Below are 19,521 nucleotides of genomic sequence, written 5' to 3'. Positions count from 1 at the left end.
GAGTGTGTGTGTGTGAGAGTGTGTGTGTGAGAGTGTGTGTGAGAGTGTGTGTGAGAGAGTGTGAGAGAGTGTGTGTGAGAGTGTGTGTGAGAGAGTGTGTGTGAGAGTGTGTGAGAGTGTGTGTGAGAGAGTGTGTGTGAGAGTGTGTGTGTGAGAGAGTGTGTGAGAGTTTTAGTGGTTTTGTTTTAGGTTGTGTGAGATTGTGTTTTTTGTTTTTTTTATATTTTGTATTTGTGTGTGTGTGAGATTGTTGTTGTTTGTGTGTTTGTTTGTGTGTTGTGTTTTTTGTGTTTAGTTTTGTTGTTTTTTTCTTTTTTTTGTGTGATATTTGTGTGTTTGTGTTAGTTTGTGTGTTTTTGTGTGTGCGCTTTTGTGTGGTGTCGTGTGTGTGTGTGTGTGTGTGTGTGTGTGTGTGTGTGTGAGTGAGAGAGTTTGTGTGTGAGTGTGAGTGTGAGTGTGTGTGTGTGTGTGTGTGTGTGTGTGTGAGAGAGTTTGTGTGTGAGTGTGAGTGTGTGTGTGTGTGTGTGTGTGTACCTGTGAGGTGTTGAAGTACAGCTCGTCGTCCTGTTGGTAAGCTGTGAGGTTTTGGTGTGTGTGATCTGTCGCAGGTCTGACCAACATCATCCAGTTACAGTCGTCCTCATTAGATGTGTCCAAACATACCACAGAGCCGTCTGTCTGAAAGATCTGTCTCACACACACACACACACACACACACACAGTGAGAGTAAGACATGAACACTCACACACACACACACACACACACACACTCACTCAGTCACACACACACAGTGAGAGTAAGACATGAACACTCACACACACACACACACACACACACACACACACACACACACACACACACACACACACACTCACAGTCACTCAGTCACACACACACACATACAAAGTGAGAGTGAGAGTAAGACATGAACACACACACACACACACACTCACACACTAACCTGTAACTGTTTTTTATTATCACAGTGCGAGAGAGAGAGAGAGAGAGAGAGAGAGAGAGAGAGAGAGAGAGACTACTTCTAAACTAAACTACTTGACCCACTGTACAGCTCAGTGTGTGTGTGTGTGTGTGTGTGTGTGTTGTTCAGTTTACCTTTAAAGGAAATGGTGTGTGTGTGTTCATCTGTGTGACTCGTTTGGCCTCGAATGGGCCGAAGCGTGTTCTCTTGATGAGCCGCTGGAGGACAAACACTCCCTCTGTCCCTCCTTCAGCCACACGGATCTCCAGACTGTCCGGCAGAGACGACCTGCGCACACACACACACACACACACACACACACACACACACACACACACACACACACGTACAGAACATAATATACATACAACTATATAAATCTGGTTTAAGATGGATCGTCGTCATCATCATCAATGTTCACTCACCGAGCTCGACTCAACACAAACGAGTCTCTAACAGTGATGACAGGGCCCAGCTCAGGACACTCAGAATTATGATACTGAGCACACTCCTCACACCCTGCATATACACACACACACACACACACACACACACACACACACACACACACACAGACACAGACACAGACACACTTGTAAAATGACTACATGGTGAAGAATTAACTTGCTGTACTTTTCTTGCTGAAAGTATTTGGGCCCCTGAACACAATTGCTGCTTAATAAAGAGACCCAGTTTGTGTTCAGGTCGTGTTCAGGTCGTGTTCAGGTCGTGTTCAGGTCGTGTTCAGGTCGTGTTCAGGTCGTGTTCAGGTCGTGTACAGGTCGTGTACAGGTCGTGTTCATCTGGAACACATAATTTCTCACAAACATGCAGGGAAGCCACATGCTGATGTTCTCTGAGAAAAACTCACTTACAATCCATGTGAAGACACACGACTGAGTCATAACATAACCTCAAACACACGTCACTAACACGTCAGGACCACGTGCACAGGTTTAAACACACTGACATTCCTCTTCTAGAATGTCCATGTATGGACTCTAAACCACACCCACATTTCTACATATGGAGACCTAACAAACTGACCCTAATTAGACTAACAGAGAAGAGCTGGATGTGACAGAATGAACTCTGCTAATAAGAGCGAAGTGCTGTGGTGATGTTTATACTCACAGATATAGTCGTCTGGTGTCGCCTCGGCCATCCTGACACTGTGAGCTTCAAAAACACAAGCAGAACAATAAATATCACAAACTGATATAGAAATTCTAGTGTATAGTAACATTGACCTTACTGCGCCCTCATCAGGCATGTGTGTGTAATAACAGCATCTTCACAGCTGCAGTATGGGTGCATTGTGTAGTAAATACAGTACACACAGTATGTACTCTGGTCACTACTGCTTTTGTGTAATGTCTTGTATTGTTTGTCCTGCGCTGTCTTTTTGTCCCGCGCCGTCTTCTTGTCTTGTGTCTCACACTGTGTACACCAGGTTGTACAGATACACTTTATGTATCTAGGACTAACTTACTTCAGTCCTTATCTCTGTGTTGTTCTGTGTGGCTCCCCGGAGGAACGTGGTCTCATGTCACTGTGTACTGTGTCACATATATATGGTGTAACTGACAATAAAAGCTTCTTAACTCTTGACTTGACTTGAAATGAAACACTTTGAAGTGTTCAGAAGTGTAGGAGTGCTCTAGTCCTGCAGGTGGTGCTGTTACAAGTTCATTACAGTTTCTACAGGAAGTGAGAAGTCATACAGTGTTCATCCTGATACGTCCTGCAGGAGCATTGAGGAACCTTCACACCTCAGTCTGAGTCCTAATCAGATTCAAACACGTGTGTTTGGTTTGTTAAACAAATTTTTGCCAAGTGTGATGAGAAATCCTAAAACTCCCCCCAAGCTCACCGGAGAAGCCCAACCGCACTCAGAACCTTGGAGTTTCTAATATTACTATTAGTTTATCAACTTCTCATTTCATTCTTCTGCCCAGTTCCCCAGAACACATCACACTCCCACAGCTCTACAGCTCGGTCCTTTGGCTCAGTTCACACTTATAGAAAACCTCTTTAGCCCAAAACACACGGTGTGTCTGGGTCACTTCAACAGAACTCATCTCTGACCCACAAACCCAAACCACACTGAAGAAGAGAACACACAGGGCTTCTGTTCAAAGTGTGTGTGTGTGTGTGTGTGTGTGTGTGTGTGTGTGTGGAGCAAGCCTGAGCTCCAGGGATCTACACTACAGATTTTACTTCCAAAGTAAACAAATAAAAAGGCGTCTTTTTTATTTCAAAAATGCCAAACAAACGTCACACAATCATCTGTGGAGCTGCACACGTGTGTTAATGAGGACAGAGGAGTTGTTTACTTATGTCTGAACACTTTACACTCTGAACATGACCACAATGACCCAGTCCTGCACTTCATAACGTTATTGTGTGTGTGTGAGTGTGTGTGTGATGAGAATTCCTCCTGCATGAACACACTGATCTTTAACACCGTCCTAACTGAACAAAGTGTGTGTGTGTGTGTGTTTGTGTGTGTGTAAGAGAGAGAGAGACAGAAAAGCAGAAAAGCTCTAAACACCGCGCAGACTCCAGGAGCAGGACTGAGCTGCACACAAGATCCTGTGTGTGTGTGTGTGTGTGTGTGTGTGTGTGTGTGTGTGTGTGTGTGTGTGTGTGTGTGTGTGTGTGTGTGTGTGTGTGTGTGTGTGTGTGTGTGTGTGTGTGTGTGTGTGTGTGTGTGTGTGTGTGTAGCCGGGTTTTAACTCTGCTCTGTTCAGTAAACACATAAAAAAGCGCCCTGTAACCGAGAACAATCGGCGCGGCGGTGGACCGGAGAGCGGAACACGAGCATCACAAAGCGCGCACAAAGCGAGCGGTCACAGCGCAGAGCCACCGGGCAGCGCTGAGCTGAAGCTCGGAGTGTTTAGGAGTTTATAAAGCTCGGTCATTTTACCTGTTTTTCAGACGTCTGCACGTTTACACTGAAATCCTGACTCCGGGTTTCCAATCCGCTCCAGGAACCGCGCAGGACCGGAAGTAAAGGCGGGCGCGGTGTGTTATGGGAAATGTAGTTCCGGTGTATATCCGTGTGGCTCGTTAAACGTCACTACTTTTAGTTTAGTTTTTAAACACATAACGCTCTATTGGTCTAAACCTCACCTTACACGTGTGATCCACGTGTTTTAATGTTTACACGTGATGAACTCTTTCCTCACTGAGCACACGTTTATTTCATCAACACTGAATTCTTTTTATATGTTTAGTCAAAAATCTACTGGGATCAAATTTTTTAACTCGAAAATCTACTGGGATCCTTTTATTTTACCTCAAAAATCGAAATCTACTGGGATCCATTTTTACCTCAAAAATCTACTGGGATCAATTTTTTACCTCAAAAATCTAAAGGGATCTATTTTTTTTTAATCAAAAATCTACCCGGATCCATTTTAAAGTCAAAAATCTAATGGCATCCATTTTTAATTAAAAATCCACTGGGATCTATTTTTTACTCAGAAATCTACTGGGATCCATTTTTAAGTCAAAAATCTACTGGGATCTGTTTTTTTAGTGATTCGCAGTGATCAATGAGGACAGAACACACAGAGGTTCAGAATTTACTGCATTTTCATTAAATATGGAGTGTGAATGATTCCTGCTGTTCAGATGCAGTGTGATTATTTTACTCATGACCACATCAGGCTCACGTGTTGATTCCAGTGTGGACCTAAAGTCACGTGTGCAGTGTCAGATGTTGGATCATGTTCACTTTAACACGTGAACTCCACACACAATGATGTTACTTACATAATCGAACAAAAATACAAAACAAACCCCAAAACTTTGTTGTTAATCAGCAGTCAGCGTTTATTGCTTGAAATGATAAACCTAATATGTTAACCACACTCACACACACACTCACACACACACTCACACACACACTCACATTCACACTCAGTGTTGAGTGCAACGTGAAACACCAGTAGTCTCCTCTCTCTCTCTCACACACACACACAACACGTTTGCAGTGAACTGATCAAGCTCATTAATTTACATTTACACTCAGCTCTGTTGCATCACTTCCTGGTCCTGGTGTTAATTTTGGGTCACATAGAATGATTAAACACACACTCACATGGCAAAAGGCACACTGCATGGTTACCATTGAGATGTGAACCAGCATCAGACTGAAGTGTGACTAGACTGCAGTGGCTTTAGTCGCACTCGTCACTTCCTGCTGCGTTTAGAGACAGTGGACGGTACAAAGACAATAAACTGACAGACTGACCATGTGATCTTCTCATCCCAAATAAATGTGGGGATAAGTAAGAATCCCGGCAAGAGAGCGCTGTAGACATGATCTATTGGCAGTGCATTGTGGGATTGCACGAGTTCACCGGATTCCCTCCAGACATGACACCAGCACACAGGAGCACAGTGAACAGTGAACATGGTGCGATTTACAGTGACCTGAGACTTTGGAAAAACTCAAATCATTCACACACTGAGAAAATCATCTGGCAGGTGTGTCTGGAGTGTGTGGCGCACACACACACACACACACACACACACACACACACACACACACACACACACACACACACACACACACGGTTATGCGACTACTAACAGACAGATACTAACACATTGAGAATAAAAGGATGTGGGCTTATCATCAGCGGGAAGTGGATCATTAAATCCTTCAGAGACAAACAACACAAATGTAGTACAGATCATGTGATCAACAAACAAACCCCAAAACAAATCATTGAAATATTATGACATCAGTATGCGATTAAAGCTTTCGTTAATGCCCTCCTGTAGTGTTTAAGCTCTCTCAGACACTCACACACTCACACACACACTGTCCTACATTCATTAAAAAATGATTGCGATTTACATTTTTACTCAGATTTAGAATATAGATATATAAAAAAATGTAAAAGGTAAAATAAACAAAACTATCTCCATTTAAGAACTCATGTGGCACATCTCAGCTGCTTTACACACACACACGCACACACACACACACACACACACGCACACACACAGTGCTAGATTTTTGGCCTTTTTACAGGATTATGATGCTTCAATAGAAACACCATTTCACTGTGTGTGTGTGTGTGTGTGTGTGTACATGTATGTAGGTGTGTGTGTGTACACGTATGTACATGTGTGTGTGTGTGTACATGTATGTAGGTGTGTGTGTGTACACGTATGTACATGTGTGTGTGTGTGTGTGTGTGTACATGTATGTATGTATGTGTTTGTGCATCCATCCAAACCTCAACAGTTATTATTATTAACATTTAAAATTTTACTAATACAGAATCTTTAGCTATTTATTATTATTGTTGTTTATACGTCTCCTTATTATTTATTCTTCTTATTTATTATTATTATTATTCATTCCAAGGTATCTTTAATATTAATATGAATACGTGTTCAACAATTTAATAAAAACTGAGTATTTCGATCTGTAAAGATCCAACTGACGACGTGACTGAGTTCAGTCCCAGTCGTGCGGCGCAGGGGAGACATCAACAATTCACTCTTTATTATAATATTAAACACCTTAACTAACTTTTATCTGAATTACCAGCTTCATGCTGAATGAACAGAATAATTGGCACCCTTCCATTAGAATGAGGAAGGAAATTAATAAAAAAATAAGACACAATAAAACTTTTGCAATCAGCCATATTTAGCGTAACACTGTTTTCTTGTGAATTATTAGTGAGGCCTTCCATGAAGGAGCAACGATCCTGAATTACTGACATGATATTAATTTGGTGTCATCATCGTCTTCTTCCTGATGAAGGGTGCCAATAATGCTACAGGTTTTGCTATTTAGCCCTCAGCCATTTTTAAACATGGATAACACTGATGTGTATAAAGCGTGCAGTACATGGTGTACATGCCCTCTTCTGTTCATTATAATCAGGACAGACTGGACAGGAAGTGATGTCATGGACTCAGACAGAGATGAGGCGCCGCTTCGATTTTGTGTAAATATGAAGTTATTATATATGATGGTGTAGTCGTATTTATACAGTAGACTCGATTTATTCCTCTTTGCATTATTGTCCCTAAAAATAAAAAAGCTAAAATGCCACACGCTTCATCATCGGGTCTCAGTACCCTCATCACGCTATGACGTCACCCTGATGTATCGTCCCACCTGTAGCAGGTCACCTAGTTATGTATAGTGGACAGCCATCTGACCCTCAGGTTGTGAGGATTAGCGTAAGGATTAGCGTAAGGATTAGCGTAAGGATTAGCGTGTCTATCCGGACTAGTACAGAATATCGCTTTGTCCTTGGAAATGAAATGTCATTTTGGAGACAGACAGTATGAGTGTGTGAGAATGTGTGAGTGTGTGTGAGTGTGTGTGAGTGTTAGCCAGTGTGGTCTGACGTTTGGACGCCGTTGGCTTTGCTCTTGTGTTTGTGTTTCAGCAGTTTGCTGATGCGCTTGAAGGTGGCTGTGCGTCTCTCCTCTGCCTGCTCCAGGTACTGCAGGTCGTTATGGGACTGACTCATCCCCGGCTCCTTCCTCTGCTGCCGGCGCCTGAAAAACAGCCGCGCACCCTTATGGAGGAAGCTGCCTGCACAGGGAAACACCACAGAAACATATTTACATTCAGTCCTGTCTGTGAACAGGACAGAAGAGAACACTAAGTTAAAAAGATAAGATAAGATAAGATAAGATAAGATAAGATAATCCTAAGCATGAACAAACTCTGGATTTTAAAAATAAATCTGTACAGAGATGGAACATTTTCGGTATAAAGGTGAAAAGAGTCCTCGCTATAAAAGATTTACACACCCATCACCTACCCTCTGTGTAGATAAATGGATTTCACCAGGACTCTAATGTGGGTCACCATTTAATAAAAACCATCCACAGCCCAGAGTCTAGGAAGTAAAGCTGGGAGGGGCTTGTGCTCTATCTCCTGTCAATCACAGAGTCACTGCCAATCACAGGCATGTTTAAGTTCATGTGTGAGACAGAGGCAGACAGGAGGGAGCTTCCCTCTGTGCTTCATGTGTCGTACCTCTCGCCATTAGCACTAAAGGTTAATGAAAGTGTTTGGGTCACATCTGATTTTAACCTGAAGCCTGCTTTTATTTCACAGTTGTTTTGTTTTCATTTATCTCACTGATCACTGTGAGGGTAGTGAAGATGGGATCTACATCATCTGAGAAATGGAGTGGAAATAAAACAGAGGTATTTGTGCTATACAGTATCTAAAACTACAGGAAATTAAAAATAAAATGGTGGTAAAATGGAGGGATTACTGGACAGATATGAGGGATAAACGCAATCAGGACCAGTCCACACCTCAGCTTTACAGGATAAAGGATTTCAGTCAGGTTACAACGGCAGGATAATGCAATTAAGGAGGCAGTGGACTGGGGCTGCTTTGCACTCCACTACAGAGGACACTAGTATTTTAGGGGACGTCTACATGACTACATCACTATAGACTCCTCGACAGAGCGCACTTACTCAGGCAGCATTAAATTCTGCTTACCACTGCTCTCCTCTTAAAGATGGCAGAAAGATGACAGGAAGAGGAAAAAGAAAGAAGGGCGTGGTCAAACGACGAGACAGAGAAAGAGTTTTCACCATCACATTTACACAGGACACAATGAAGAAACATTAGTAAGCTGTAGATGTAGCACCTTTCCCCTTTTTAGATCCGACGTCAGAGACACAGAGAGAAAGCGAGGTTTTGTCCGATTCCTCCCCCGTCTGACTCTCCCAGTCCGCGCCGCTCGGACCCTCTAACGGATCGGTCGCATCCGAGACGCAGTGCTCAGAGAGCGTGTCCGATTCACGCCTCGTGCTCTCGGGTGTCTCGGCCAAGGAGGCGTCCATGGCAGCGGCGTATCCGGCCATCAGAGTCATCTCCTCGTCCTGAGACAGCGGTGCCTGAGTGATGAAGTGAGACCGCACCAGAGTTAATCACAGAGACGAGCTGTACGTGTGTGCGGCCTGTACGAGGCCCTGACTACAAGACCCTCGTGGAACGGTCATCTTTCACTTACAAGAGATAAACACAAAAACATTTTCATGTGATGACATCACTTCCTGTAGAAGTTGCTTTCAGGTATGTTTAGCTTAACTGAAGTGTGTATCAGAATAAAATGATCAGATGAGTGCTGCGTTTGGTGCAAACAGAGGCCTGAGGAGACGGAGAAAACCGCTGAAACAGCCAATATACAAATCTATAGAACAGCTCAGGTGAAACAGAACGTTTAATCCTGCTTAATAGGGCTCAGTTCAACTAAACACCTAACACAATGTATGTGTGTGTGTGTGTGTGTGTGTGTGTGTGTGTGTGTGTGTGTGTGACCTTTGCCACTCCAGAGATGATGATGGTGCTCTTTTTAACAGGAGATTTGAGTTTCTGCTTAGCCGACTCGTACAGCTGTCTGATGGCAGCCTCGGCCACCGGGTCGGTCCCGTTCAGCATCAGCAGCTCTGAGCAGGAGAACAGAGGAACACAGGAACATAGTGATATGTGCTCATTCCACACTTTCCGCTTTCTAAATCATTTACAGAGCAGCACAGATGACAGGGAACAAAACACTGGAGCAGCTTTAAGAGCAGTTTCGTTGGAGCAGTTTCGTTGAACACAAAACTGTGCAGATTATCAACACACACCTGCACAGCCACTAGGGAGCACTGTTTCTACACATCTCACAGACAGCTCATATCACACAATCCAGTCACTGAAAGTGTGTACAGTACGACTACAATGTGGAGGCTTGATCGATTGTCTCTTATCTAACAAAGACTTCTAGGTCTGATCTTTATGTTTAGCACAGTGAGTAGTGTGTGTGTGTGTGTGTGTGTGTGTGTGTGTGTGTGTGTGTACCTGTATCTGAAGAAGATAAGGCTTTGCTGACTTTAGCTCCCAGCACTGAGGGCTGTTCAGACACCCGCCTCTCCGTCAGCTTGGCTTTGGTTGGAGGTTTTATTGATTCTAAACACAGAGTTAGAACATTAATCACCCTGAACCACTCCGGCTCTGTTTCATTCCCACTTCATACACTCACTGTGTGAATTCTATCTCCTGACTTTAAAGTGTGTATCTCTAAAGACACACACACACACACACACACACACAGCACCAATACCTTCTGGTTACGTTTTGCTTCAGTGTCATTAAGTTGAAGTTCCAGGTGTGTGTTGGTGTGTTTTGGACAGTACCTGTTGGAAGTGAACGTCCTGGTCTACTCCTCACTGCAGTGACAGTGGTGACGACGGTACCACATGGCATCACAGTCCTGTCCATCTCCACTCTCTTGGTAGGTGCCGGAGTAGGGGGCTGCCAAGTGCGCACTTCACTCGGCTCCAGGTACGACAACTGGGCACAAAAAAAAGAAACACAACATGGACGACTTTAAATCTGATAAAAATCTGAAAGAAAGGTTAGAACCATAAAACCACACTAAAAACATCATGTAAAAAAAGACAGAGAAAACATCAAGACCTCTGGGTTCAGATAAAGATTTTATAAACTTGTATTTTGCCACAGAATTTACACAAAAATGAAATATAATTGTGTAAAATATCTAAATTATAACAGCTTTGAGGTTCGATGTTTAAAAATAGGGACAGAGAACTGAATATAACCTCCTCCATACTACACAAGGCTCAAACAAGTCACTAAATTTACTCAGCATCACAGGACAATAAGCCTGTGGTGTTACCATAGCAACACTTTTATTAATTATATATGTTTTACATTTTCCATTATAAATATTACTCTGAATGTTGTGTGTATTTGTGTATATGTGTGTATATATGTGTGAGTGTGTGAGTATGTGTATATATGTATGTGTATATATGTGTGTATATGTGTGTGTGTGTGTGTGTGTTTGTGTGTATATATGTGTGTGTGTGTGTGTGTGTGTGTATGTGCATGTGTGTGTGTGTATATAAATATATATATATATGTGTGTGTGTGTGTATGTATATATATGTGTGTGTGTGTGTGTGTGTGTGTGTGTTACCTCAGTAGTCAGTGATCCGATTACATGGTGTGTGTTGATCAGTGTGAATGTGTGTTGTCCTCTCGGGCTCCTCTGTACCAAATTAAATGGTACACACACCTGCCCGAGCACACAGCCTGTCAGAGAAGACACAACACACACAGCCTGTCAGAGAAGACACAACACACACAGCCTGTCAGAGAAGACACAACACACACAGCCTGTCAGAGAAGACACAACACACACAGCCTGTCAGAGAAGACACAACACACACAGCCTGTCAGAGAAGACACAACACACACAGCCTGTCAGAGAAGACACAACACACACAGCCTGTCAGAGAAGACACAACACGCACAGCCTGTCAGAGAAGACACAACACGCACAGCCTGTCAGAGAAGACACAACACACACAGCCTGTCAGAGAAGACACAACACACACAGCCTGTCAGAGAAGACACAACACGCACAGCCTGTCAGAGAAGACACAACACACACAGCCTGTCAGAGAAGACACAACACACACAGCCTGTCAGAGAAGACACAACACACACAGCCTGTCAGAGAAGACACAACACACACAGCCTGTCAGAGAAGACACAACACACACAGCCTGTCAGAGAAGACACAACACACACAGCCTGTCAGAGAAGACACAACACGCACAGCCTGTCAGAGAAGACACAACACGCACAGCCTGTCAGAGAAGACACAACACACACAGCCTGTCAGAGAAGACACAACACGCACAGCCTGTCAGAGAAGACACAACACACACAGCCTGTCAGAGAAGACACAACACACACAGCCTGTCAGAGAAGACACAACACACACAGCCTGTCAGAGAAGACAGAACACACAGCTCAACAACAACAACAAGACATTAGTGTAACAGACGCTTTAAGTTTAATCCTCTTACATAAGAAACTTAAGCACAGACCCAGATGAACGTTTATTAGCTGCAGGATTAAACCCACTCAGATCTTCTGACCCACTTCCCTTCCTGCACATGAGCTCATCTTCTGCTGCCCTCCACAGACACACTGATGATGTTATGTTTGTTTACTCAGTGTTTATTATGATTATTAATATTTATTAAAGTGACTTTTCTTCTTAAAGGACAGCTGGTTGTGTCTGAATGCTGTTTAACACTTAAACACCAGTAAATATGAATAATCTCACTCGCTGGAGGTCTCCCATGATCCACCAGCTGGATGGTCAGCTCCTTCGACCTGCCGCTGAGTTCACTGTGCACACACACACACACACACACACACACACACACACACACACACACACACACACACACACACACACACACGAGACAGCTGATCTGTAAAACAAAATCTATTGATACTTTAAAAGTGAATTATAACATTTTAAAATCACAATATTGATATTTTACGATCATTAACTGCCCCAGTGATCAGATGTGTTTCAATCTGTAATCAATAAAAAAAATTCACATCTAAAATAACACAAATCTAATAAAAAAATTTGCATGAAATGAAATAAAATGTACTCACAAGACAAAGGGCTGATCCCACACCGGCTCACTCGTGTTACTCAGCACTGAGGTGGACAATTTCTGAGGAGGATCATCTAACTGTAGAACACACTGAGGACTTACACTACCTGTACAACACACACACACACACACACACACACACACACACACACACACACACACACACACACACACATACATACAAACACAGAGCTTACAATTACAGTTTAAAAAAAATCAGAGTATATCAAAAATGTGTTTATTAATCATCATCATCTTCTCTAAAGCTCATCAAATTCTCTCTTGAATGGTGTTTAGAGATGGAAACTGTGAAAGGGCGCAATTTATTAATGCAGACCTGCCAACCTTGGAAAAAACTTTTGAGTAGCAACTTAAGGTCAGGCACATTTGCTGGTCAGTGTTGATTAAGTTCACATGCTCACTCATCACCACTTTTTACTTAGCACATAGTTCTCACTCACCACCATATCTAGTTATTCTACATACAAGTAGACCATGAAGAACTCTCTTATTGAAAAGGCAACATAAAAACTATTTTAACTCTTTATGTATTGGCATAAGTTAGATCTAATGAACTAAACATCTGACATCACATACATGTGTTAATGTTCTCAGTAATAATGCAGGACTCTAGACTTCACTATGGTTTTGACTGGCTGATTATATAATAACACCTCCCTCATCATTTCTACTTTCTGCTTCTATTTCCCTGCTTTTCACAAAAAAATCTGATGTCCATCAGATGTGATCTACAGGAGGCAGTAACACTCGAGTCAGAATACGATCGATATTTAAAAAATGACATTAGTTTCGTCGTTATAGCATGACTGCGTGCTATAAAAGGGATACAGACGCTCGCAGATATTGACGTCTGCGTGCTCGTGTCAGTTTGTCTTTTCCGTTAAAGTACGACGGCGATGCGTTTACAGACATGACTTACGTTTCCTATATAAATACTGGCAAATAAAGTAAAACTTGATCTGTGCGTAAAACTTAAACTTGAGGCACAACACCGGACACTTGGGCACGTGCCCCAGTAAAGGAGTCTAACGACGCCTGTGGTTCAGCAGGCTTATTAACATGGATGAAATTCACAATTCTGGCCGTTTACCTTTGAAACGTTAAGTCGTCACTTGTAAAAAACAGTCACTGTAAGAAGAACTGAAGACGGACAGAGACAGATGGAAACCACATTTGTTTTGACAGCTCTCCAGTTTTAAACTTGCGCTATGATTGGTCGAATTATTATTTCCCCGGGTTGCTGCCCAATGCGGTTACACACATAGGCACATTGCCTGGTGCGCAAATGCACAGACAGTTGGACTCAAAGGCATCAATGTTATTTACAATGCGTATTTTGAAGTGACAAATCGTAGCAGCGTACTTTGATGTCTAAATGCGCATCTGCTACACTAAATGCGTGAAGGTTGGCAGGTCTGTTAATGTTTGTTTGTGTGTGTGTGTGTGTGTGTGTGTGTGTGTGTGTGTGTGTGTGTGTGTGTGTGTGTGTGCGCATGTGTGTGCGTGCGTGTGCGCATGTGACCTGCAGCTCCATTCTCCTGGCTGTATGTGACCCGGATGTTCTTCACTAAGAGTTTCCACTGGTGAGCACGAGGAGGTTTAGGCGGAGAAGAGACCTCTGAAATCCTGTTCCTCAGTTCCTGTGAGACAGGAAATAAAACTCCATCACACACACATTGATAAATAACATCCTTTCACCTTCCTTCCTTCTCTGAACAACACTGAGGGATTTATTAGGGACATCAGTGAAGATAAAGATTGATAATAAACAGGAAGAACTTAAGACACTCATTTTATGTTATGTTTATGAATGAAGGGATTAATTATTCAAATTAAGTGAATAAATGGAAAAAAAAAGATAAATGGGAATTTCATAATCCAAGAAGCAAATCCTCAAACTGTTGACTGGAATTTAGGATTAATCTTCAGCCATTGTTTAAAAAAGGCCATTTTTTAAAAGCCAAACCTTAACCCAGACACATTAGAATAAAATACCAATTCATATTAATTATCATTACATTTAGTGATTTAGAAGCATGTTAAAGTCATGTGTGCAGTCTGGTGTGTTTCTGACCAATCTGGCAACAGCTCAGCTGTCTGAGTGGACTGTTCCATTACAGACAGGGCTGCCTCATTCGTCCACAATTGTGTGTGTGTGTGTGTGTGTGTGTGTGTGTGTGTGTGTGTGTGTGTGTGTACTGTAGAGAGGTGATGATGACTATGGTGATGTATATGATGATGATGTTCTACCTTCAGCTCTGTAGGCTGTGCAGTCCTGCTGCTCAGAGTCACGGTGGCTCGGGTTTCACACAGAACCTGCTGCAGCCTGTGCTTCACTTCACTCACACACACTGATGCTCCCTACACACACACACACACACACACAGACACACACACACACACAAACAGACACACACACACAGAGACACACACAGACAAATATTATCCGAAAGCAAAAACATGTCTATGCAGTGTTATAAGGCAAACACTCACTAAATGTGTGTAACTGACATGATTGAGTGTGTGTGTGTGTGTGTGTGTGTGTGTGTGTGTGTGTGTGTGTGTGTATACCTGTGTGTAACTGGGTGTGAGCTGCAGGTGCTTCAGGTCCAGCTGTTCCAGTCCCCATGTAATCTGAACTTCTCCATCTACCTCTGTCATCTGCAGGGCCAGCTGGGTAAACACACAATGACACACACACACACACACACACACACACACACAATTCAAATTTAATAATGAAGTTATAAAAACTAAAATAAACAATGTGTGAGGTAAATAAAAACATAATAAAGACAAGAGTTAGTGCCTCAGCCCTGAGTATGTTTAGGAGAAATAATCAGAAACACAGAGATGCTTTACACACAATCAGCACTGCAGCACACACTGAGTCAGAAAAACATCCATCACACAGCTCCATCTCATCAGGACCAGAGATAGAACTGCTCCGAGTCTCTCACTGTTGAGCAGAACACAGCTGCAGACGAATCCAGATGTTAAAGGCTAGACACTGTCGTAAAGAGTTCTCTGAATATATGATAATGATAATATCTGCATCCCTACAGTTTAAATCTACAGCCTTTGGGACACGCCCACAGTAAGGAGCTTGTGATGTTGCTTGCTTGGTTTGGGACACGCCCACAGTACGGAGCTTGTGATGTTGCTTGCTTGGTTTGGGACACGGCCACAGTAAGGAGCTTGTGATGTTGCTTGCTTGGTTTGGGACACGCCCACAGTAAGGAGCTTTTGATGTTGCTTGCTTGGTTTGGGACACGCCCACAATGAAGAATTTATATGAGGATCAGCCTCAGCCTTACTAAATCAATTTATCTGGAATAATAACTGCTTAACTGGTCATTAAGTGTGTGTGTTTGTGTGTGTGTGTGTGTGTGTGTGTGTGTGTGTGTGTGTGTGTGTGTGTGTGTGTGTGTACCTGCAGCTGTAGGGGTGAGATTTTTGCATTGTATCTCAGAAGAGGGTGTGTAGAGCCTGAGTTCGGACAAGTGTGGAGAGAAAACTGCATTTTGTCTCCAATCACCTCACACTGCACAACCTAGAACACACACACAAACACATACACACACACACACACACACACACACACACACACACACACACAAAAACACACACAGATGAAATACTTTATATGGAATTCTATGGAATAAAAAAACTGTCAATAATAATCATACGTAATTCAAAGCATTTATGTGTAAATTTTAATTTTGCGGAGTTTACCGTCGTGGCCGTAGATTTTGGGATCCAACTCCGCAAAATGAAAATTTACACACAAATGCTTTGAATTAAGTACGATTATTATTGACAGTGTTTTTATTCCATAGAATTCTGCACAACTACAGACAGCCGGTATGATGTAAAGATTAGCGAGAGATGCGCTCTCTCTCTCTCTCTCTCTCTCTCTCTCTCTCTCTCTCTCGTGGGCATGTTCTTTATAGTGGCTGAATGAGTTGAATTTAAACATAAAACTGAATACTGTAATACAGCACAGGAGGGGAAAAGTGTGTGTGTGTGTGTGTGTGTGTGCGTGTGTGTGTGTGTGTGTGTTTAAATTCTGCAGGATGGAGATTAAACTGTGAGAGGAACTGCAGGAACTCATTTTGAGTGCCAGTTACCAGAATTGTGGCTGTGGGTCGAGGACTTGCACATTAATGTTGAAGAGTGACTTCCGGTCATGAACGATTGTTATGTGTTTACACAGAACTCTGGGATTACTACAGGTCTTTGTGAAGCTCGTTGTGAAGCTCTTCCCCCAATATGGGTGGGGATTGCAGCAGTGTTAGAGTAAAACAGAACCCACCCACTTTACCATTTGAGGCCAAATCTTTCTTAATGCCCCTTTACCGATCACCACTTCACTACTGCAGCTTTCAGTTGTCAGAGAGTCGGCAGAGAAAGACAAATGGTGTTAAGCAGCAGTGCTGTGTTTATAAAGTGTTTGTTCCTGCAAGAGCATTAGACCTGTACAGTGTGATGTGATGAAACCTGAGACGCTGACTGTGTAAAGTACAGTAAACACATGACACACCTTCAGTCCAGGTGATCTGTTAAAGCTAGAGATGTGGTGCACACTGAGTTCTGACGAGTGAACACCATCCTCCTCAATCACCAGCTGGATCTCTCCCTAATCACACACACACACACACACACACACACACACACACACACACACACACACACACACACACACATACATACACACACATACATACACACACATACATACATACACACACATACATACATACATACACACATACATACATACACACAGAGGAACTGTTATAACTGGTTTATTACACAGGGCACAATTACACACAACCTCCTGTTCCATAAGTCTTCACTTCCACATTTCTTCGGTGCTCTACAGTAGGTGATAATTCAACACTTGGACGATGTTATTATTCTCTCTCTCTCTCTTTCTCTCTCTCACTGTGAAAGGATTTTACTTTTTCCAGAACTTTCCACACTTTAGTTGAACACTTCATGACTCTGTAAGTCCAAGACTTTGCTATGACTCTGTAAGTCCAATCATAACCCTATAAATGCAACAATAAATAGAACTGAATTTTATTGTTTTTCTAATGTAAACAATGTGGACATTATGGAGTAAAATACTGCTAAAAAACAACAGATAATGTAAATATAAAACATTACAGTTTTTATTTAACTCCTAAAAAACAACAGATAATGTAAAGATAAAACATTACAGTTTTTATTTAACTCCTATAAAAGTCTGTAACTGCACCGAACTCTGATCAATCACCCAGAGAACCAGGACCCAGATCTGATCAGGAACCCGAGTGCTGCTGGAAATGTTTCCAGATCTTTCATTCGTGTTTATATATTAAATATGTTCAGGTCTTAACATGAAATCTGGAATGTGAGATTATACAGTGGCGTGCAAAAGTTTGCACACCCTTTAAACAAACCAGGGGTATAAAATCACAATCATTAATTATCAACTCTCACCCCCCCCCCCACACACAAACACACTCACTCACCACTCACTTACACACACTCACCCCCCCCACACAAGCACACACACACTCACCCCCCCACACAAACACACTCACTCTCACCCCCCAGACTCTCACCTCCCCACACACAGACTCTCACCTCCCCACACACACAGACTCTCCCCCCCGCCACACACACACACACACACACACACACACACACACACACACACACCCACTCACCACTCACTTACACAAACTCACCCCCCCCACAAACACACTCACTCTCACGCCCCACAGACTCTCACCTCCCCACACACACACAGACTCTCACTGCCCCCCCCACACAGACTCTCCCCCCCGCCACACACACACACACACACACACACCACACACCACACACACACACACCACACACACACACACACACCACCCCCACACACACACACACACACACACACACACACACACCCACACACACACAGACCCCCCCCCGCCCCCCCGCCACACACACACACACACACACACACACACACACACCTGTGTAATGCAGTGGTGGTGCTGGTTGAGGGCTCGGATCCAGCTTCTCCTCCACTCCGTCCTCCAGCTCTTCAGCTCCAGCAACCAGCTCAGCAGCCGGTCCGCCTCCTTACACGTCTCCCGTCCGGCCCGTGTCCCGCTCCCGCGCCATAAAACACCGAAATACAGCACTAAGTAGATGATTAAAGTCACCACTGAGGCGAGGAACAGCGTTACCAGACACGACCACTGCAGCGACACCATGGCGTCTTAAACAAGTCCCTCAGTTAGCGTCGGTCCGCTAACATGCTAATAACATCCGAGCTCGACCTGTCAGCACTCTGGGCTTCTCTCGGACATCACTAACAGCTGCTGCTGATCCGCGGTCAGCATCTCGTCCGTGTTTATCTCTCTTTTACTGTTAGCATGTTAGCTAACACATCTGTTCAAAAAGTTACCACATCACTTCCTATACACACAGCGGTGGGTGGGAGGAGCCTCGCCCCGGAGCCCCACCCCTGCCCCTCTGCACCGCTCCCCTCACCACCCACACTGTTCCCAGTAAGAAACAACACCCCCTGTGATTGGATTGGTTGAGATTTCTACATAGAGAAAGTACCTGATTGGGTGACACCTGCGTCAATCCAGCCACCATTCGGCTCGTCTATTGAACCGAGTCTGATTACGATTCTTTTAAAATACTAATAATAAGAATTAATTATTATTATTATTATTATTATTATTATTATTATTATTATTATTATTATTATTATTATTATTAATAATAATAATAATAATAATAATAATAATAATAATAATAATAATAAGACTCACTTTAAATAATAAACCAAGGCGATTCAGTACACAGGCTTGTCGATTACTGTTTATATTTACAGGACACTAAAATATTACCAACTTATCTGTATATTCTATATTAACACCCTGACTGTTAGCTAGTTATGCTAACGTGAGGTAATTAGTGTCACAACACAACAACATGACAGGATTTATTGTGTTTA

General features: G+C 42.9%; 2 protein-coding genes across 6 annotated transcripts in view; both read right to left on the bottom strand.

Annotated features, from left to right (window-relative positions):
* prdm15 (PR domain containing 15) overlaps positions 1-4,022 on the bottom strand; it is a 14,193-nt gene extending 10,171 nt beyond the window's left edge. For all 3 annotated transcript variants that reach the window (XM_047804562.1, XM_047804563.1, XM_047804564.1), the window contains exons 1-5: positions 3,910-4,022; positions 2,115-2,159; positions 1,406-1,499; positions 1,115-1,268; positions 535-687 (exon numbers count right to left, since the gene is read on the bottom strand). In XM_047804562.1, the coding sequence (XP_047660518.1) occupies positions 535-687; positions 1,115-1,268; positions 1,406-1,499; positions 2,115-2,145 (432 nt within the window). In that variant the 5' untranslated portion in view covers positions 2,146-2,159; positions 3,910-4,022. The remainder of the gene's footprint in view (positions 1-534; positions 688-1,114; positions 1,269-1,405; positions 1,500-2,114; positions 2,160-3,909) is intronic.
* Positions 4,023-7,272: 3,250 nt separating this feature from the next.
* On the bottom strand, positions 7,273-19,075 carry LOC113650263 (C2 domain-containing protein 2). Of its 3 annotated transcripts, none has more exons than XM_027158488.2 (14): positions 18,524-19,075; positions 17,053-17,148; positions 15,943-16,062; positions 15,081-15,182; positions 14,760-14,870; positions 14,032-14,149; positions 12,487-12,595; positions 12,143-12,207; positions 10,982-11,097; positions 10,176-10,332; positions 9,841-9,948; positions 9,316-9,443; positions 8,642-8,891; positions 7,273-7,560 (listed from the first exon to the last, which is right to left on the bottom strand). In XM_027158488.2, the coding sequence occupies exons 1-14, from the start codon at positions 18,764-18,766 to the stop codon at positions 7,352-7,354; spliced, it is 1,932 nt and encodes a 643-aa protein (XP_027014289.2). In that variant the 5' UTR covers positions 18,767-19,075; the 3' UTR covers positions 7,273-7,351. The 3 variants fall into 3 exon arrangements, with proteins under 3 accessions (XP_027014289.2, XP_047660993.1, XP_027014290.2); XM_047805037.1 differs by having other exon boundaries at positions 7,273-7,523; positions 18,524-19,008; XM_027158489.2 differs by lacking the exon at positions 7,273-7,560 and adding an exon at positions 7,620-8,502 and having other exon boundaries at positions 18,524-19,008.
* Positions 19,076-19,521: the final 446 nt, after the last annotated feature.

Source organism: Tachysurus fulvidraco, chromosome 20, assembly GCF_022655615.1.
Source record: "Tachysurus fulvidraco isolate hzauxx_2018 chromosome 20, HZAU_PFXX_2.0, whole genome shotgun sequence".
Lineage (NCBI taxonomy): Eukaryota > Metazoa > Chordata > Actinopteri > Siluriformes > Bagridae > Tachysurus > Tachysurus fulvidraco.
This window is presented reverse-complemented; position numbering and strand designations above follow the sequence as displayed.